Here is a 15,131-nt window from a genome sequence, read left to right as displayed (position 1 = left end):
GGGATGGCGGTGAGTGGGTCTGGGGGGAGGGTGAAGGGGATACAAGGATGGCGGTGAGTGGGTCTGGGGGTAGAGAGAGGAGGGTACAGCCAGCAGCCTGAGCAGAGACAGCTGCTGGTTGAGAACCTGTGGAGCCCAGTAAGGCCACATGGAAGCCCTTATAGAAAGACTGCAATGTCTATCATTTTAGCTTTATTTCTCATTTTCCTAACTTATACTATGTATATCTATAATGTAGTGTTTTTTTTCTTTATTTACTTTATTTTTATCTATCAAAGATTGCACTGTGTATTGGCAACATTGTCCACGTTTCACTATCCTCGCTGTTCTTTTGTGTACATGTGGCAGTAAACCTAATTCTAATTCTAATCCATTGGTGCACTAACAAATGTAGAACAAGTCACTCCTAAATGTAATGTTTCATGAACACAGAGAGTGATGGGTGTGTGGAATGCACTGCCATCGGTGGTAGTAGAGTCAGATACATTAGGGCCATTTAAGCGACTCTTGGATAAGCATGTGGATTATAGTAAAACAAAGGGAATGTAGGTTAGTTTGATCTCAGAGTAGGATAAAAGGTTAGCACAACATCGAGGGCTGAAGGGCCTGTGCTGTATTGTTCTATGTTCTATGAACACCATTGAGTTTATTAAAGCAAGTAACTGAGATTGTCTAACAAAAGTCTTATTAATTTTCTCACTTCACTTTAAGGCTTGTCAAAATTTTTTGTGGCATTTTTACCACAGGTATTTACATTTTTGAGGGTGAATCAATAATCTTGGACTTGAGGGGGAAGAAAGCAATTCCTCCTTTCAAAGTCAGGTTCGGAGATATACATACATTGCACCTTGAATGTAATGACCTAGGTTTTGTGCCGGCACCATACTCTAGCACACTCATCTTTTGGCATAAGCCACAAAAGAAAATAAGGAGGAGGATTATTAAATGGGAAGGTCATCTTTAGCAGTGAATCTGCTCACAAAGCATACTCAAAATGGAAGCAAGTTTTACCTGAGTTTATAGGATCTATTTAATTTCCCTGATTTTTTAGACTGCAAATGATGTTCAAAAGTAGCCTAGAACTATACATGACAATGCAAATTTCACTACAAAATTAGGACATAAAATCATTGTTAGGAGTTATTTTTAGTGGCAATGTAAGGTATGCCACACATCAGGAAGTCATGCTTGATGTCGTAATCACTGGGGACAATGATCTGCATATTGACGGGGTATAGCTAAAATAAACCCTAGTGCTTTGGATAGCAAATCCCTGGAATGGAGGAAGAGGCTTCATATTTCATAATTGTTGTGAATTTGAATTTGAAAGATTGCGGATGCCTGAATTTTAGCTTCTGTTTTTTCCTTCATTTTTTCCCTCCGCACCTCATACTTCACATGTCCACAGTTCACAATTGCTCCATTTTAAACAATGCTTCTGAATAAAAAATGGAAACAGTGTCTCTTAGAATGCAACATTGAGACTTAGGAGCAGGGTTTCTCTTCACTCTGTGAAGTTAGTGTTTCTCTTCACTCTGTGGATTTATGTGTTAGTGCTAGGAAACTGGGAAACTAAGAATGGGAGGAGACTGATGCTGTTTTCTTCATCCTGATGTACTGCGTACGTTCAGAAACTTGGATCTTGAAAACACATTTTATAAAAATTGTGTGGCAAATATCATGATGCAGCTGAGTACCAAAGAAGTTGTGCCACATACTGCAAATACAAAAGCAAAATGCTACACAAGATATAAAGAAGCATTTTGGGAGAAATAAATAGATTGAACATTTCAAGTAGAGATCATTTAATTTACTGTGTTTCTCCACAAATGCTGCGTGACTTGCTGGATATTTCCAGCAATTCTTTTTGTATTTTATATTAGCTATGTTACCTCATTCATTTGTGTTGTCATAACAACGTTAACCATTGGGCTAGTGGGAATACTGGCATTGTTTACAGGTTCAATTCCTAGTCGTTTGCTTTTATACTGAAAAACAAAACCAAAGATGAGGTCACACAATAACTCTGAATTGAATCAATCACTTTATGTACTGCCAAATCAATTACAGTTCTTTAATAAAAACCAACCAAAGGTAACTTAAGCAAATATGAAACATCTTAAGGGGAAGAGATGAATACTGGTGTTTTGGATAGTTATGAAAATGCTATTTATGTCCTGTAACTGGTTTGTTATGAGGCGTGCGTGAAGTGAGGTGGTACATTTTCAACAGTTCCGAGTGGCCATGGGAATAAAACTGATAATAGTTAATAATCTTACACGTGATGGCATACCTTGACTTTTCAGAGATTTGAACCCAGTTTAAATTTTGCAGCACTAACGTTTTCAATGTATCTGGCTGGAACATTGCCAACTTTTTTCAGCACAAGAGTGTTTCAAGACAACATTGTAGTTTTACCAAATTTTTGGAAATTTTGACTCCTGGCAGACCAGAGATCAGAGTGACTTGTGGGGTAAAATATCCAGTTGTCATGCTACAGCAGCACCACTAGAGAAGGCTTTTGGATAAAAGCCTGGAAAGGACAGATCTTTGTTGAATATAATCATTTTGAAAACGTCAAGAAATATTTTTACAATTCTTCTATGTGGCTAAATACCCCCATGGTGAAATTTACACCAATGGAAATGTTTATGTCTATTATTGCGTTGGAGACACAGATTTAATTCCCTCTCTCTGCTGTGAAAGATGGAAATGAAACATTGGGAATCTTGAATTTGAAAAAATGTTCCCTGATTTGCCCATTAAGCCTTAAAGAGTGACTGTAGAATATTGCCATTAAATAGCAACTTCTTTTTATGCAGTTGCATCTAATTGAAGCTGCTGAGTTGCCTTATTTATACACCATTTCCAATTCTCCTCTCCTTATTTGAGAAACTAGATGGTGCCCATTCCCTGCATGTAAATCACAGCAGGTACCTGGTAGCTGCATCTTACCAACTGCATTTCCCAGCCATCAGTCACCTGCTTCTTCACAGCAACATCTTTGCTTGTTGAGTGGGCACCATCCTCATTGACCAATCATTCGCACAAGTTGACATTGGCAAATAGCCAGTACATCCTTTTGCCTCTATCAAGCAGCGTTCCGAAAGCTAGTGCTTCCAATCAAACTTGTTGGACTATAACCTGGTGTTGTGTGATTTTTAACTTTATAGCTTTTAGCTTGCTTGCTTAGCACTCATTCACTTTGTGCTATCTGGTGATTACCAAGCTCTGTAAACTTCACAGCATTGTATGTAAGGCATACTCACTGACTTTACCACAGACTAATGGAATAGTGGCCTGTGTGTGGCTGGCATTGATTTCAAGGTGTACAAGGTGCTCTCTTCCAGGCTGCCTAACTCAGTGGCTTGTATTGCTGTTTAGCACCAAAGGAGAGGCAGGCAGCTCATGATAGTGGGAAGTGCTGAATGTTCAAAGGGATGCATTTGTTGCTGGACATGTGGCTCGATGTTCTGTCAAGGTCACACCTGTAGCAATGCGTCAGCTGTTTTCAAGCAATGTGGCCCAATGTGAAATTCAAAAAAATGCTCTCCTTCATGGGATGAAGGGGGTCTACAGTCAGTCAGAAAATACCACCACAGTCAAAGAGCTCATCTGATTTCACTCCAGGGGATTGGTCATGGTCAGTCAGGATATTAGCCCCATCAGAGCCTAGACCCTGGCACATGCCCTCTACACTGTGCTTACTCCATATTAATGTGAAACACATTGACTGATCGCAGTCCCCCATCATTCTCCCTGTATCTGCGTGGGTTTCCTCCGGGTGCTCAGGTTTCCTCCCGCAGTCCAAAGATGTGCAGGTGAGGGTGCATTAGCCATGGGAAATGTGGGGTTACAGGTAGGGGGTGTGGGTCTGGGTGAGACTTTCTCCGCCAATTCGGTGTGAACTCGATGAGCTTCCTGTACTGTAGGGATTCTCTGAATCCTTGAAGTCTGTAGTTATCTTTAATCAAGGAGGGGTCTGCTGGTGAGAGTTGAGCAATGCTTGACCATTCTCTATCTTTTCTTCATCCTTAGGATAGCTCGAGTAACTTAATCAGATTGAGCAGCAAAAATTAAACTTCAGCGGATATATTTAACAGCGCAAATGAAGGTATGCTTACAAAAGCGAACAATTATGTACTCAAACCACCTATATGCACTTTGTAAGTTTTTTTTTCTCCTGTGTCTTCCATTATCTAAGTGCTGTCCCAACTTCAGCCAGGATGAAGACTGTGTGCTGGTGCATGATGTGACGCTTTTTGGTAGAGACAGACGAGGCCTGCTGACTTTCCTCTCTGTTCTTGGTTTGAAATGCTGCAGGCTTTGGGATCATAGGCAGGGGAAGGTGGATAGTAGTGGGGGGGGGGATGACCTTGAGAAATCCAAGCAGTAGCAACAGCAGGCTAGAATCTGGATGTACATAGGATGCTCTGTGACTGCGAGTTACAAGTTTATTTATTAAGTAAACTTGTTTCAGATTTCCAAATAAATTTACTCATCCTGCTTGAGTGTGGTAATTTTGTTAAGGAACATTGTACAAGAATATAGAAACTTTAACATTTTCTCAGCAAGTATCAATATTTAAAAGACACAAATTAATTTAGAATTAACACATTTATTTGGCTGATATAGAGTTTTCTGCCTGGCATACTATTTTATCTGAAGCAATGGCAGTGATGTTTCAGCGATTAGCAATATTTCATATGAAGGTACCTTTTGATTTTGAATCTTTTATCTTGGAGCCGTATTAAACAAAAGCAAATAAAATTAACCCAAAGCTCTGTTACTGAACTGAGATTTTTAAGCAGAGAGAACAAGAACTCAATTACCTGTTGAAAGCTAGCCTGCACCAGGTTTTCTGGGAATGCATTCCTGTATGAAAAGAAAACATTAGTTATGAGACTTCTTCAGATAAATTGATATGTGGAACAAACACTCACCCAAATGTGGTAATCTTGCATTGACTATATTGTTTTTAGATGGTTCAAGTACAAACTAATATTACTTGCAATTAACTACCACCAGTCTAATGTCTGGCTATTTAATGGGCTATTCTTTCTTCCAACTATCTCATTATATTTCTAATCAATGAACATCATGATCCTTTTGATAACAAACCAGAGCCATTTGGTTTCTTGCTTTTCAAGAGGCCTTGTATCTTTTTAACTCGAGTGAAATCCTGTTAGCTGTGCCCACCACACTGTACATTTTGTCCTGAGCCACTCCAGATGATGATATCATGAAGACATTTTATTTGAACAGGGCTCATATCTGAATTAACAACCTAAATATATTTACAGAACTTAAGCAGAGCATTAAAGTTGAGGGACGTACAAATCTTTATGGATTTATTCAATGAATTTCAGAAGCTAATTATAAATCTAGAGAGAAACAAAGCCACTGAAAAGCTGACTGGAAAACCAGAGAAATTAGCTTAGATTAAGGTTTAAGATGAAAGTTACCCAGGGAATATAAATATACGAGAACGAGAAATTAGTTAGCTGTTTGTATTGAAAGAAAAATCTTGTGGAATGGTGAATGATCTGACTGTTATGGATGCCATACATATTGAAGGAAGGATTAAAAGGAAACAAATGTAACTCACAGAGAATCTCCTAAAATGAAAAGAAGGGGATACAAAATACTATGCTCAGGATATAAATGAATGATCGGAAAAATTATAAAAATGACCATGCATCACTTGTAAATACTATCAATACTTTCCGAGAAACGGAGCTTGTTATAAAAGAGACATAAGACCCTGAAATAAATGTGTGCACTAGAGACAGGACGACTGGCATTCTGTGAGACTTTCAGTTATTGAAAGAATCAATCTTTGATGGATCAACAGGATAAAGAATGACAGTCAATCTACTGTCAGCTTTGAAAGTGAGGGGTTAAGAAAATTAAGTGACTGCAGGAATTTCCAGTATTTCTGATGACTGCAAAGATCCTAATAAAACCTGTCAGATCTTACATTCCATGGAAAATGAAGGTAAAGTTGCCATAGTCTTACCAGAGCACTGGGCTGCTCTCTCATTACAAAGAAAGAAAAGGACAACTGGAACTCATTTAACGTGAGGGTTATCATGCCTTGGGAAAGGGGTGAAAGAAAATGAGAGTCCTTCATGGTAACTTCAGCTGGTGCAAGAATTGAACCCATGCTGTTGGCATCATGCTACATCACAAAGTAGCTGTTCAGCCCACTGACCCAATGGACACCTGAATCCCTCTTGCATCATTGAAGCAGATGGACCTCCAATTACAGTCTGGCAGTATGCACAGATCAACCTATTCTTCTGATTTACAAGGTAACAAACCCATCAGAGCTGAAAAATGTGTTGCTGGAAAAGCGCAGCAGGTCAGGCAGCATCCAAGGAGCAGGAGAATCGACATTTCAGGCATGAGCCCTCCCAACAAACCCATCAGATGTAACAACAAAGATCCTGATGCAAAATCGATGTCATATATTTTGTTCAAGCTAAGCAGGGCAGATTCAGTAAATTACACCAGATGGCGTTCAGCTGCAACAACTCATAAAGGTCATCCTCACTGAATGTATCTAATGCATTCCCAGGCTACTGTGTCCTTTCAGCTCATTTAGGGATGAACTAGGACTAACCAAAAATGTAATCTCAAAAGACTTCCGTAAGCTCTACATCAAAAAATGTTTGACCTTGTGAACACGTAAACTCACATCAGGGCAGAAAAAAGATTGATTGTCATGTCAGTCCATATATTGGTTTAGTATTAATATAAAACATCGACCAACAAATCACACTGTGTGAAACTTGCCAATTCTATCAATCTCAACAATCATGCGAAACTGTCCACCCCAATGAGAGTCTTTCCAAGCTGTGAAGTAAGATCACCTCTGATTATTTTCCATGCCAAAGGATATGATAGCATTCTAGTGACTGACTATTTCATCAGGTTTCATATTTTACAACAAATTAAAATATACCATTAATGGCAATTGATTTTTACACATTGACTGCCATGGTTAGTGTTCAGGTTCAGTGTACCTTGTGTCCAAGTGTTCTACAGTGCATTAGGGGCACCCTTTCAAAATGTGAGAGAAAAGAGATGCTCAACATGTTACCTCTTCTCCTCACTATCCTCAGTCAAACAGTCTCACAGGTTTCATTTTTCACTCCATTAAAATCCATAAACACTAAGTAAGAAGTGGGCAGCACGATGGCTAAATGGTGAACACTGCTGCCTCACAGCATTCTCCCCGTGTCTACGAGGGTTAACTCCGGGTGCTCTGGTTTCCTCCCACAATCCAAAGATGTGCAGGTTAAGTGAATTGGCTGTGCTAAATTGTCAACATTGTTCAGAGATGTGGAGGTTAGGTGCATTAGTCAAGGGAAACGTAGAGTAATATGGTAGGGGAATGGGTCCGGGTGAGTTACTCCACAGGGTGGGTGTGGACTTGTTGGGCCTGTTTCCAACTGTAGGGATTCTGTGATTTTAAAATGACTTACCAAGTTTTCACATAGCTATGTTAAATCTATAGAAAATGGCTTATTCTCACTGACAGCTCCCATGTTTGGGCTTCAGAGTTTGTCCTCACACACCCTGACCATCCAAACATGTGCTACAATGCATTTGAAATGAGAGAAAAATCAAAGAACAGTTATCTCAGTTTGAACCAGGGCCAAGCAAACAGGTTTGAGATGCTCACAGTAACATGTGGATTTGTGAATAGTTACTAGGTCATAGCCAGCTGAGGTCACATGTCATTGGTAAGAGCAATAGTCCAATCCTGTGAAGAAAAAGATGACATGGCGTTTCATGTAACAACCTTATCTAAAAGGGGAAGGAGATTAAAAACTGAATTATAGGCCAGTTAGGTCAACATCTGTCACCGGGAAAATGTCCATTATAAAGGACATATTAGTCAAGCATTTAGGAACTTATAATATCAAGTAGAGGCAACAGGTCTTCATTTTGCAAAGAAAGGGATTGAAATGAACTTAAGGTCACATGAAACATGTTAACAAGGTGTAAATTTGAAAAGTGAAAAAAGCAAAGGGAAATATTTTAATCTATCTTCACGGCAGATCCAATTAGGTGGATAAATAAAACTCCTTCAGATTCTTAGCCACTGAAAATCTGGTAGCAATTCAATGTTCACGTTTAATCTATTCTCTTGAGCTTAAAGTAAGAATATCTATCCTAAGTTACTGGGGAGCCTTCTTTGTATTTTGATCCTGATGTTAGTATTGAATCCTTTCGGCATCAATAATACCTGAGTGGAGAAGATACTGTTGCTTATCCATCAGGTGAAGACAGTGAAAGAAAATGAGCTACAGACAAAGAGTTCTCAAATAGTTAATTCCTTTCCTTTCCCTCTATACCAGGGACAGCAATAAAAATACTCAAATGCCCAGAAAGAGACCTTTAGCAGGTTCTTTGTCCAAATATGGATGCAGCCTCATCGATTAGGTTGGCACAGTGACTGAGTGGTTAGCACTATTGCCTCACAGTGACATGGACCCAGGTTCAAAACTATCATCAGATGACTGTCTGTATGGAGTTTACACATCCTCCCTGTGTCTGTATGGGTTTTCTCCCTCAGTCCAAAGATGTGCAGGTTGGCCATGCTAAATTACCCATAGTGTACAGGGATGTATAGACTAGCTTGATCATCCATGGGAAATGGAGGGTAATAAGAATTGGGTAAGGTGTGGGTCTGGGTGGGTCAGCGTAGACCTGATGGGCTGAATGGCCTGCTTCCACACCGTAGGGACTCTATGAGATTGCCATCACCGAAAAGGGGAAAATTTATTTTTTTCATTATCAACTTGGTGCTTAAGTTCTTCTATGTTCAGAGTAGGAAGTGTTGGCAGAGAGCTGTATAGTGGAAATATCATTGGATAATTACTCCACAGGCTCAAGTTAAAGCTCTGGGAATAGGTTTCAAATCTCACAACAGTTACAGGTGAAATCTGAATTGAAAGCTCATCTCAGTAAATACAGAGTATGGTAGCTGTTGATTTTTGTATAAAAATTATTTGATTTTTCTAGTATCTTTTTTAAGGACAAAACCTGTTTTGTGTGATTTGTCCAATACATAACTGCAGTAACCTTGTAAAGGCTCTGACACAGTCCTGGACTCCCACCAGAGTTTAAAAGACGGCCTAAGAATGATACTGATGGAATTTGTTGTCATTAAATCAATGGAGTTTAATCCCATAGAGTGTCGCTCCATTGTACAAGTGGTTTCATCTTAAGACTTATAACATCTAACATGTAAGATCTAACTTTTTAATCTTTGATACCCGCATCTGATGAGCAGAGTGAAGTTTTCAAAGATTAAATATAATCAGCAATCGTTTCCTAATCTTGTGCAATTTGCTGTAGTCATCACTTATAGTTGAAGTTCAATAGGACTGCTTTAAATTCTATAACTTTTCATGCAATCATTCTTTCTATTTCCACACCAGAGGTTTAATTGCCCCATTAGCCTTTGACCTATCTGGAATTCATTTGAATTCTGACAAAAATCAGATAAATGCCTGGTAATGGTCTAATGGCTCCTGTGACAGCTCCATTTCCAGACTCAGTGATCCCTGGGCATTATTTCTCACCCCATTCCAAAACATTTTCCTGATTTGGTTTTTACATTAATATCTTGGGTTTATAACAAAAGCTACATTAGTTGGTAGCCATCAAAGTCTTCACACCATATTTGTGCAGAGCACCAGATAGTAATTTTATATTAATGCATACAGAGGAACCTTGATTATCCGAATATCAATTATCTGAATTTCGGATTATCTGAAGAAGATCTCAAAGTCCCGATAGAAACATTACATCAAAGAGGTGTTTCAACACTGATCATGTCTTTTGTTTACAATAATTAAAAATGAACTCGGCTTACTGAAATGCAGAGCTTAAAAATGTGTTGCTGGAAAAGCGCAGCAGGTCAGGCAGCATCAAAGGAACAGGAGAATCGACTTTTCAGGCATAAGCCCTTCTTCAGGCTTATGCCCGAAACGTCGATTCTCCTGTTCCTTTGATACTGCCTGACCTGCTGCGCTTTTCCAGCAACACATTTTTAAGCTCTGATCTCCAGCATTTGCAGTCCTCACTTTCTCCTTACTGAAACGCAGCCAAGAACAATGCTGTACATCGATGGGAGCCCGGGTACCATCTCCAAATGACTTACCACCCACAATCTCTCTCTCTCCCCACACTTTCACTGGAGTTCTATACAGGGGTGTACCCTAAACCCCACTTCCCCAGATAATCTCTACAACATTGTCCTGTACAGGGCAAAGGTGGAACCTGTCAAAAAGTTGCAGTAAAATGTGTGTGTGTGTGTGCGCGCGCTATCTTGGGTACCACCCCCCCCCCCCAACAAAGGAGGCGTCACGGTGGCACAGTGGTTAGCACTGCTGCCTCACAGCGCCAGAGACCCGGGTTCATTTCCCGCCTCAGGCGACTGACTGTGTGGAGTTTGCACGTTCTCCCCGTGTCTGCGTGGGTTTCCTCCGGGTGCTCCGGTTTCCTCCCACAGTCCAAAGATCGTGTGTGTGTGTGGAGGGTGTGTGTGTGTGTGTGGGGGGGGGGGGGGGGGTGGTGGCGAAAAGGTTTGAGGTCCCTTATACACGAGTGTGTGTCTGCTCAGAAACAAACCCTGAGACAGAGAGAGGGAGCATGGTAAGCAGAGCAAAAAAAAAGGAAACCAGAAAACTCCGAGCCCCAGAGGAGTGGCATTGAATCAATTAACCGAATAATCAATTATCCGAACGAAATAGTGTCCACCCATCTCGTTCGGTAATCAAGGTTCCTCTGTAATACTAATGACACTTCTGGGTCCATATAGCATGTGTAGCATGAATTTTGTTACAGACATAAGCTTGTTTTAAAATTAATTCACAGGATATGGGTATCACGAGCTGGGTAACTGCATCTTCCTTCTCCTCCTCCCCCCAAACGGCAGGAAAGAGTCAACCACATTACTGAGAGTCTGAGGTCACACGTAGGCCAGACCAGGTAACAATGGCAGATTTCCTTCCCAAAAGGATATTAGTGAACCAGATGGGCTTTTCCCCAGCAATGGATAATGGTTTCATGGTGATTATTAGCCTCTTAACTCCGAGCTTCTCTTGCATTCAAATTCCAGCTTCTCTCCTAGCAGGATTCAAACCCAGGTCCCCAGAGATCCTGTCAATTTCTTCAGCTTTCTGGGAGATACCAGGTTCAATGGTCAGAGAATAATACCTGGATTTCTGGATTTTTGGATTAATAGTAAGGTGATAACACCACTAGGCCATCACCTGTCCTGCTGAGTAATTGTCATCTGGAGAAGAAAACCAGTGCTGAATGGTAGATTGGTGAATACTGTAGAATTTGATAACTTTTGAGAATTAAAGTACATTTTCAGAATCTCTCCTCAATATTAACTGAACATGCAGAGTCCATGAGAGGGTGAATGTTACATGATCTGTGGAAGGAGCAATCTTGATTTAATAAATACTACTTTTCTATCTTTCACAATATGAATCTTTGACTATAAAAATAATAAAGTTTCCTTTGCTAAAAGCTTGGTGATTTGTTAAGTTCATGAAAAAAGTGCTCTTGTGGACTCAGAATATCTGGAATCTTAAACAATTTACACAGCTGGATAAAGCTTTAGTCTATTAGAATCTGATTAAGGATTAAATACTTGAGGTGGGATTAATATCTGACAATAAACATATAATCTTTTTACATAGTGTTGCTTAAAACACCTGACATTACAGTAAAAATCAATTACACTCAGCCAATTCGATAAAAGCGAAGCCCATATATTAGTTCTGTCTAATAATGGGTACAGTTAATATAAAGTTATATGCGTTTGGTTAAAACCTAAATGGATTAAAAAGATGATATTTTGATTAGTCTGTGATACTTTTTTCAGTGATATGATGGGGAAGTGAAGTGGTTAATCTGTGCTCAAGCAAAATTTAGACGTTGATTGTAGTTAACATATACAGAGGTGAAGGTCTATAAAGATTGCCTCAATTATGTTAACTCACCTAAGGAGATCTAGCAACGCATCCACAGTGGTGACCTCTGGGGTACTTCCACTCCTGTCAATTTCTTCAGCTTTTTGGGAGACACCGGGTTTAATGGTCATCACCAACACAATTCCTTGCACAAAAAAAGTTTGTACGTGAGTAAATTCAAAAATTGCTCTGTTAGTAAATGTTGACTAAATAAGGTTCACACATCAGTTAATGCTGTATAAATTTCATGGTTTAATGCTAGTTACAAACTCTAAGGCATGCATATATATCTTACACTGCAAGTTTTACTAAAACATCATGAGGTGACAAAATGGTAGCACAGAACTTAACAGGAGGTACAAATCCTGCACTTAGCAGGACAAGGATGCAAGAGATCAGACTTGGGGAGAAAAAAAATGAAACACTAATTTTTATACGGTAAACAAAATGGTTTCTGTTTGTTTGGGCTATCATTGGCATAGAGATGAAGCAGGAAGTTGATTTCTGGTGTAACCTTTAGTACAGTCCGAATTATTTAATAATTTTGGATGGAGCAACAGGAATAAAGATTATTGGGCTAGTGGTGAGATTCTTGGTAGTGTAGATGATCAGAGAGATCTTGGTGTCCATGTCCATAGATCCCTGAAAGTTGCCACCCAGGTTGATTAGATTGTTAAGAAGGTATACAATGAATTGAATTGAATTTATTGTCATGTGTAACGCAGCACAGTGAAAAGCTTTGTCTTGTGAGCAATACAGGCAGATCACAGAATTAAGTAGCATGGATTGTAAATGACAGGTAAACAGTGGCAAAAACAAAAACATAGGTACAGGCAAATGTTAAGAGTTTGTGAATCCATTCAATATTCTAATATTCAACAGTAGGGTAGAAACTATTTCGAAACCGCTGTCGCGTGTGTTCAGGCTTCTGTACCTTCTCCCCGATGGCAGAGGTTGTAGAAAAACATTGCCAGGATGGGATGGATCTTTAAGAATGCTGGCGGCCTTTCCTTGACAGTGGACCTGGTAGATGGATTCTATAGATGGGAGGTTGGCCTTTGTGATTGTCCGGGCCGAGTTCACCACTCTCTGTAACCGTCTTCGCGGCATGAGTAACATCTTGCTGAAAGTCAATAATGAGTTCCTTGATTTTGCCGGCATTGAGGGTTATGTTGTTCTCAGTGCACCATTTTTCCAGGTCTTCCACCTCCCATCTGTAGTCTGTTTCATCGCCATTTTAGACAATGGTGCTGTTATCAGCGAACATCTAATTGGCATTAGTCTGGTACTTGGTGATGCAGTCATGGGTATACAGTGAGTACAGTAGGGGGCTGAGTACACACCCTGGGGGGGCTCCAGTGACGAGTGTTAGTGATGATGAAATATTGTCCCCAGTCTTCACTGATTGTGGTCTGTGGGACAGGAAACTGAGGATCCAGGTGCAGAGAGTGAGCCTTAGCCTGAGATCACTGAGTTTAGTAATCAGTCTCGAGGGGATAATAGTTTTGAAGGCTGAACTGTAGGCAATGAACTGTAGCTGTTCTTGGTGTCAAGATGTTCTAGGGAGGAGTGAAGGGCAGATAGGAAAATTGAGTGAGTCAAGAGTAGTGGGGAGACTGGAGTTGAGTAATGCCATGACCAACCTTTCAAAGCACTTCAAGTTAGGGCCACTGAGCAGTTGTCACTGAGACATGCTGCATGAGCCTTCTTAGGCACAGGGATGATGTTGGCCTCTTGAAACAGGCAGGGACAGTGGCCTGCTGCAGGGAGAGGTTGAAGGTGTCCGAGAAGACCTCTGCCAGTTGATTTTCGCATGCTCTGAGTGCACAGCCTGGTGCTCTGTTGTTAGTGCGTAAGCCTTTATTGGTAGAGGTATTGAGTTTCGGAGCCACGAGGTCATGCTACAGTACTTGGAGTGTTGCATACAGTTCTGGTCACTGCATTATAAGGAGGAAGTGGAAGCTTTAGAAAAGGTGCAGAGGAGATTTACTAGGATGTTGCCTGATATGGCGGGAAGGTCTTATGAGGAAAGTTTGAGGGATTTGAGGCTGTTTTCATTGGAGAGAATAAGGGTGAAAGGTAACTTAATTGAGACATATAACTTAGTCAGAGGGTTAGGTAGGGTGGACAGCGAGAGCCTTTTTCTTTGGATGGTGATGGCTAGTACGAGGGGACATAGCTTTAAATTGAGGGGTGATAGATATAGGACAAATATCAGAGGTAGTTTCTTTACTCAGAGAGTAGTGGGGCGTGGAGTGCACTGCCTGAAACAGTAGTAGACTCGCCAACATTAAGGGCATTTAAATGGTCATTGGATAGGCATATGGATGAAAATGGAATAGTGTAGGATAGATGAGCTTCAGATTGGTTCCAGAGGTCGGCGTAACATTAAGGGCCAAAGGGCCTGTACTGCGCTGTGATGTTCTATGTTCTATAGCTGCTGTCCAATATCAAAAATCGCATCTACTGTTGGACTTTGTGTTCTGAAGTTTGCAATCACAGGCTGGTTGAGCATGACTGCACATTGCAGACGGTCCACAGCACGGGTTGTTCTGTACAGTCAGTCAATGGGTTACACATCTGGCACCACACCTGCCCTGGCACTTATCACATTCAGCATTTGTAACGGTCGGCAAAACATCTTTTTTGGCTTTATGACAGTATCCCATTAAAGGTTAAAAAAAAAGCACTTTAAGACAGCTAACTTCACCTGTCTTTGAGACACTTTTCCCTGCCAGTCGAATCTGTGAGGTAGGCTGGACACTGTTCAGGGCTGGAAGTTGTGACCAAAGGACTCTGAATGTATAAGCATTGCTAAGGAGAATGCCCCAAAACCTACTTGCCAACCATCAAATATTGCTCCCCATTTATATTTGGCATTCACATGAATGTCCTTAAGGGTACAAGATGCAAAGTTTCAACAAAATATATCTTTTCTCAATATATTCAAGATATGTACCATTCAAATATGATAAACAAAAGAGTTAAAGACTGTACGGTCTATGTAATATTATATAGTGATATTTATTACCTAGAATTACAGCAATTATAGTGGTGGAAAAATAATATATCACTGCCCGCACTCCAACTTTCCCAGAAACATCCGAATCCAAGGTAGCAACTCCT

General features: G+C 40.3%; 1 protein-coding gene across 1 annotated transcript in view; it reads right to left on the bottom strand.

The window, feature by feature from the left end:
* Positions 1–15,131, bottom strand: part of slc1a1 (solute carrier family 1 member 1) — a 66,233-nt gene that overhangs the window by 15,587 nt on the left and 35,515 nt on the right. Inside the window, exons 3-6 of the mRNA XM_043674280.1 lie at positions 15,037–15,129; positions 12,036–12,150; positions 4,833–4,875; positions 1,893–1,988 (exon numbers count right to left, since the gene is read on the bottom strand). Coding sequence (XP_043530215.1) covers positions 1,893–1,988; positions 4,833–4,875; positions 12,036–12,150; positions 15,037–15,129 — 347 coding nt within the window. The remainder of the gene's footprint in view (positions 1–1,892; positions 1,989–4,832; positions 4,876–12,035; positions 12,151–15,036; positions 15,130–15,131) is intronic.

The sequence above is a fragment of the Chiloscyllium plagiosum genome, chromosome 2, assembly GCF_004010195.1.
Source record: "Chiloscyllium plagiosum isolate BGI_BamShark_2017 chromosome 2, ASM401019v2, whole genome shotgun sequence".
Lineage (NCBI taxonomy): Eukaryota > Metazoa > Chordata > Chondrichthyes > Orectolobiformes > Hemiscylliidae > Chiloscyllium > Chiloscyllium plagiosum.
The sequence above is the reverse complement of the archived record's forward strand: the minus strand, read 5'-3'. Positions and strand labels throughout refer to the sequence as shown.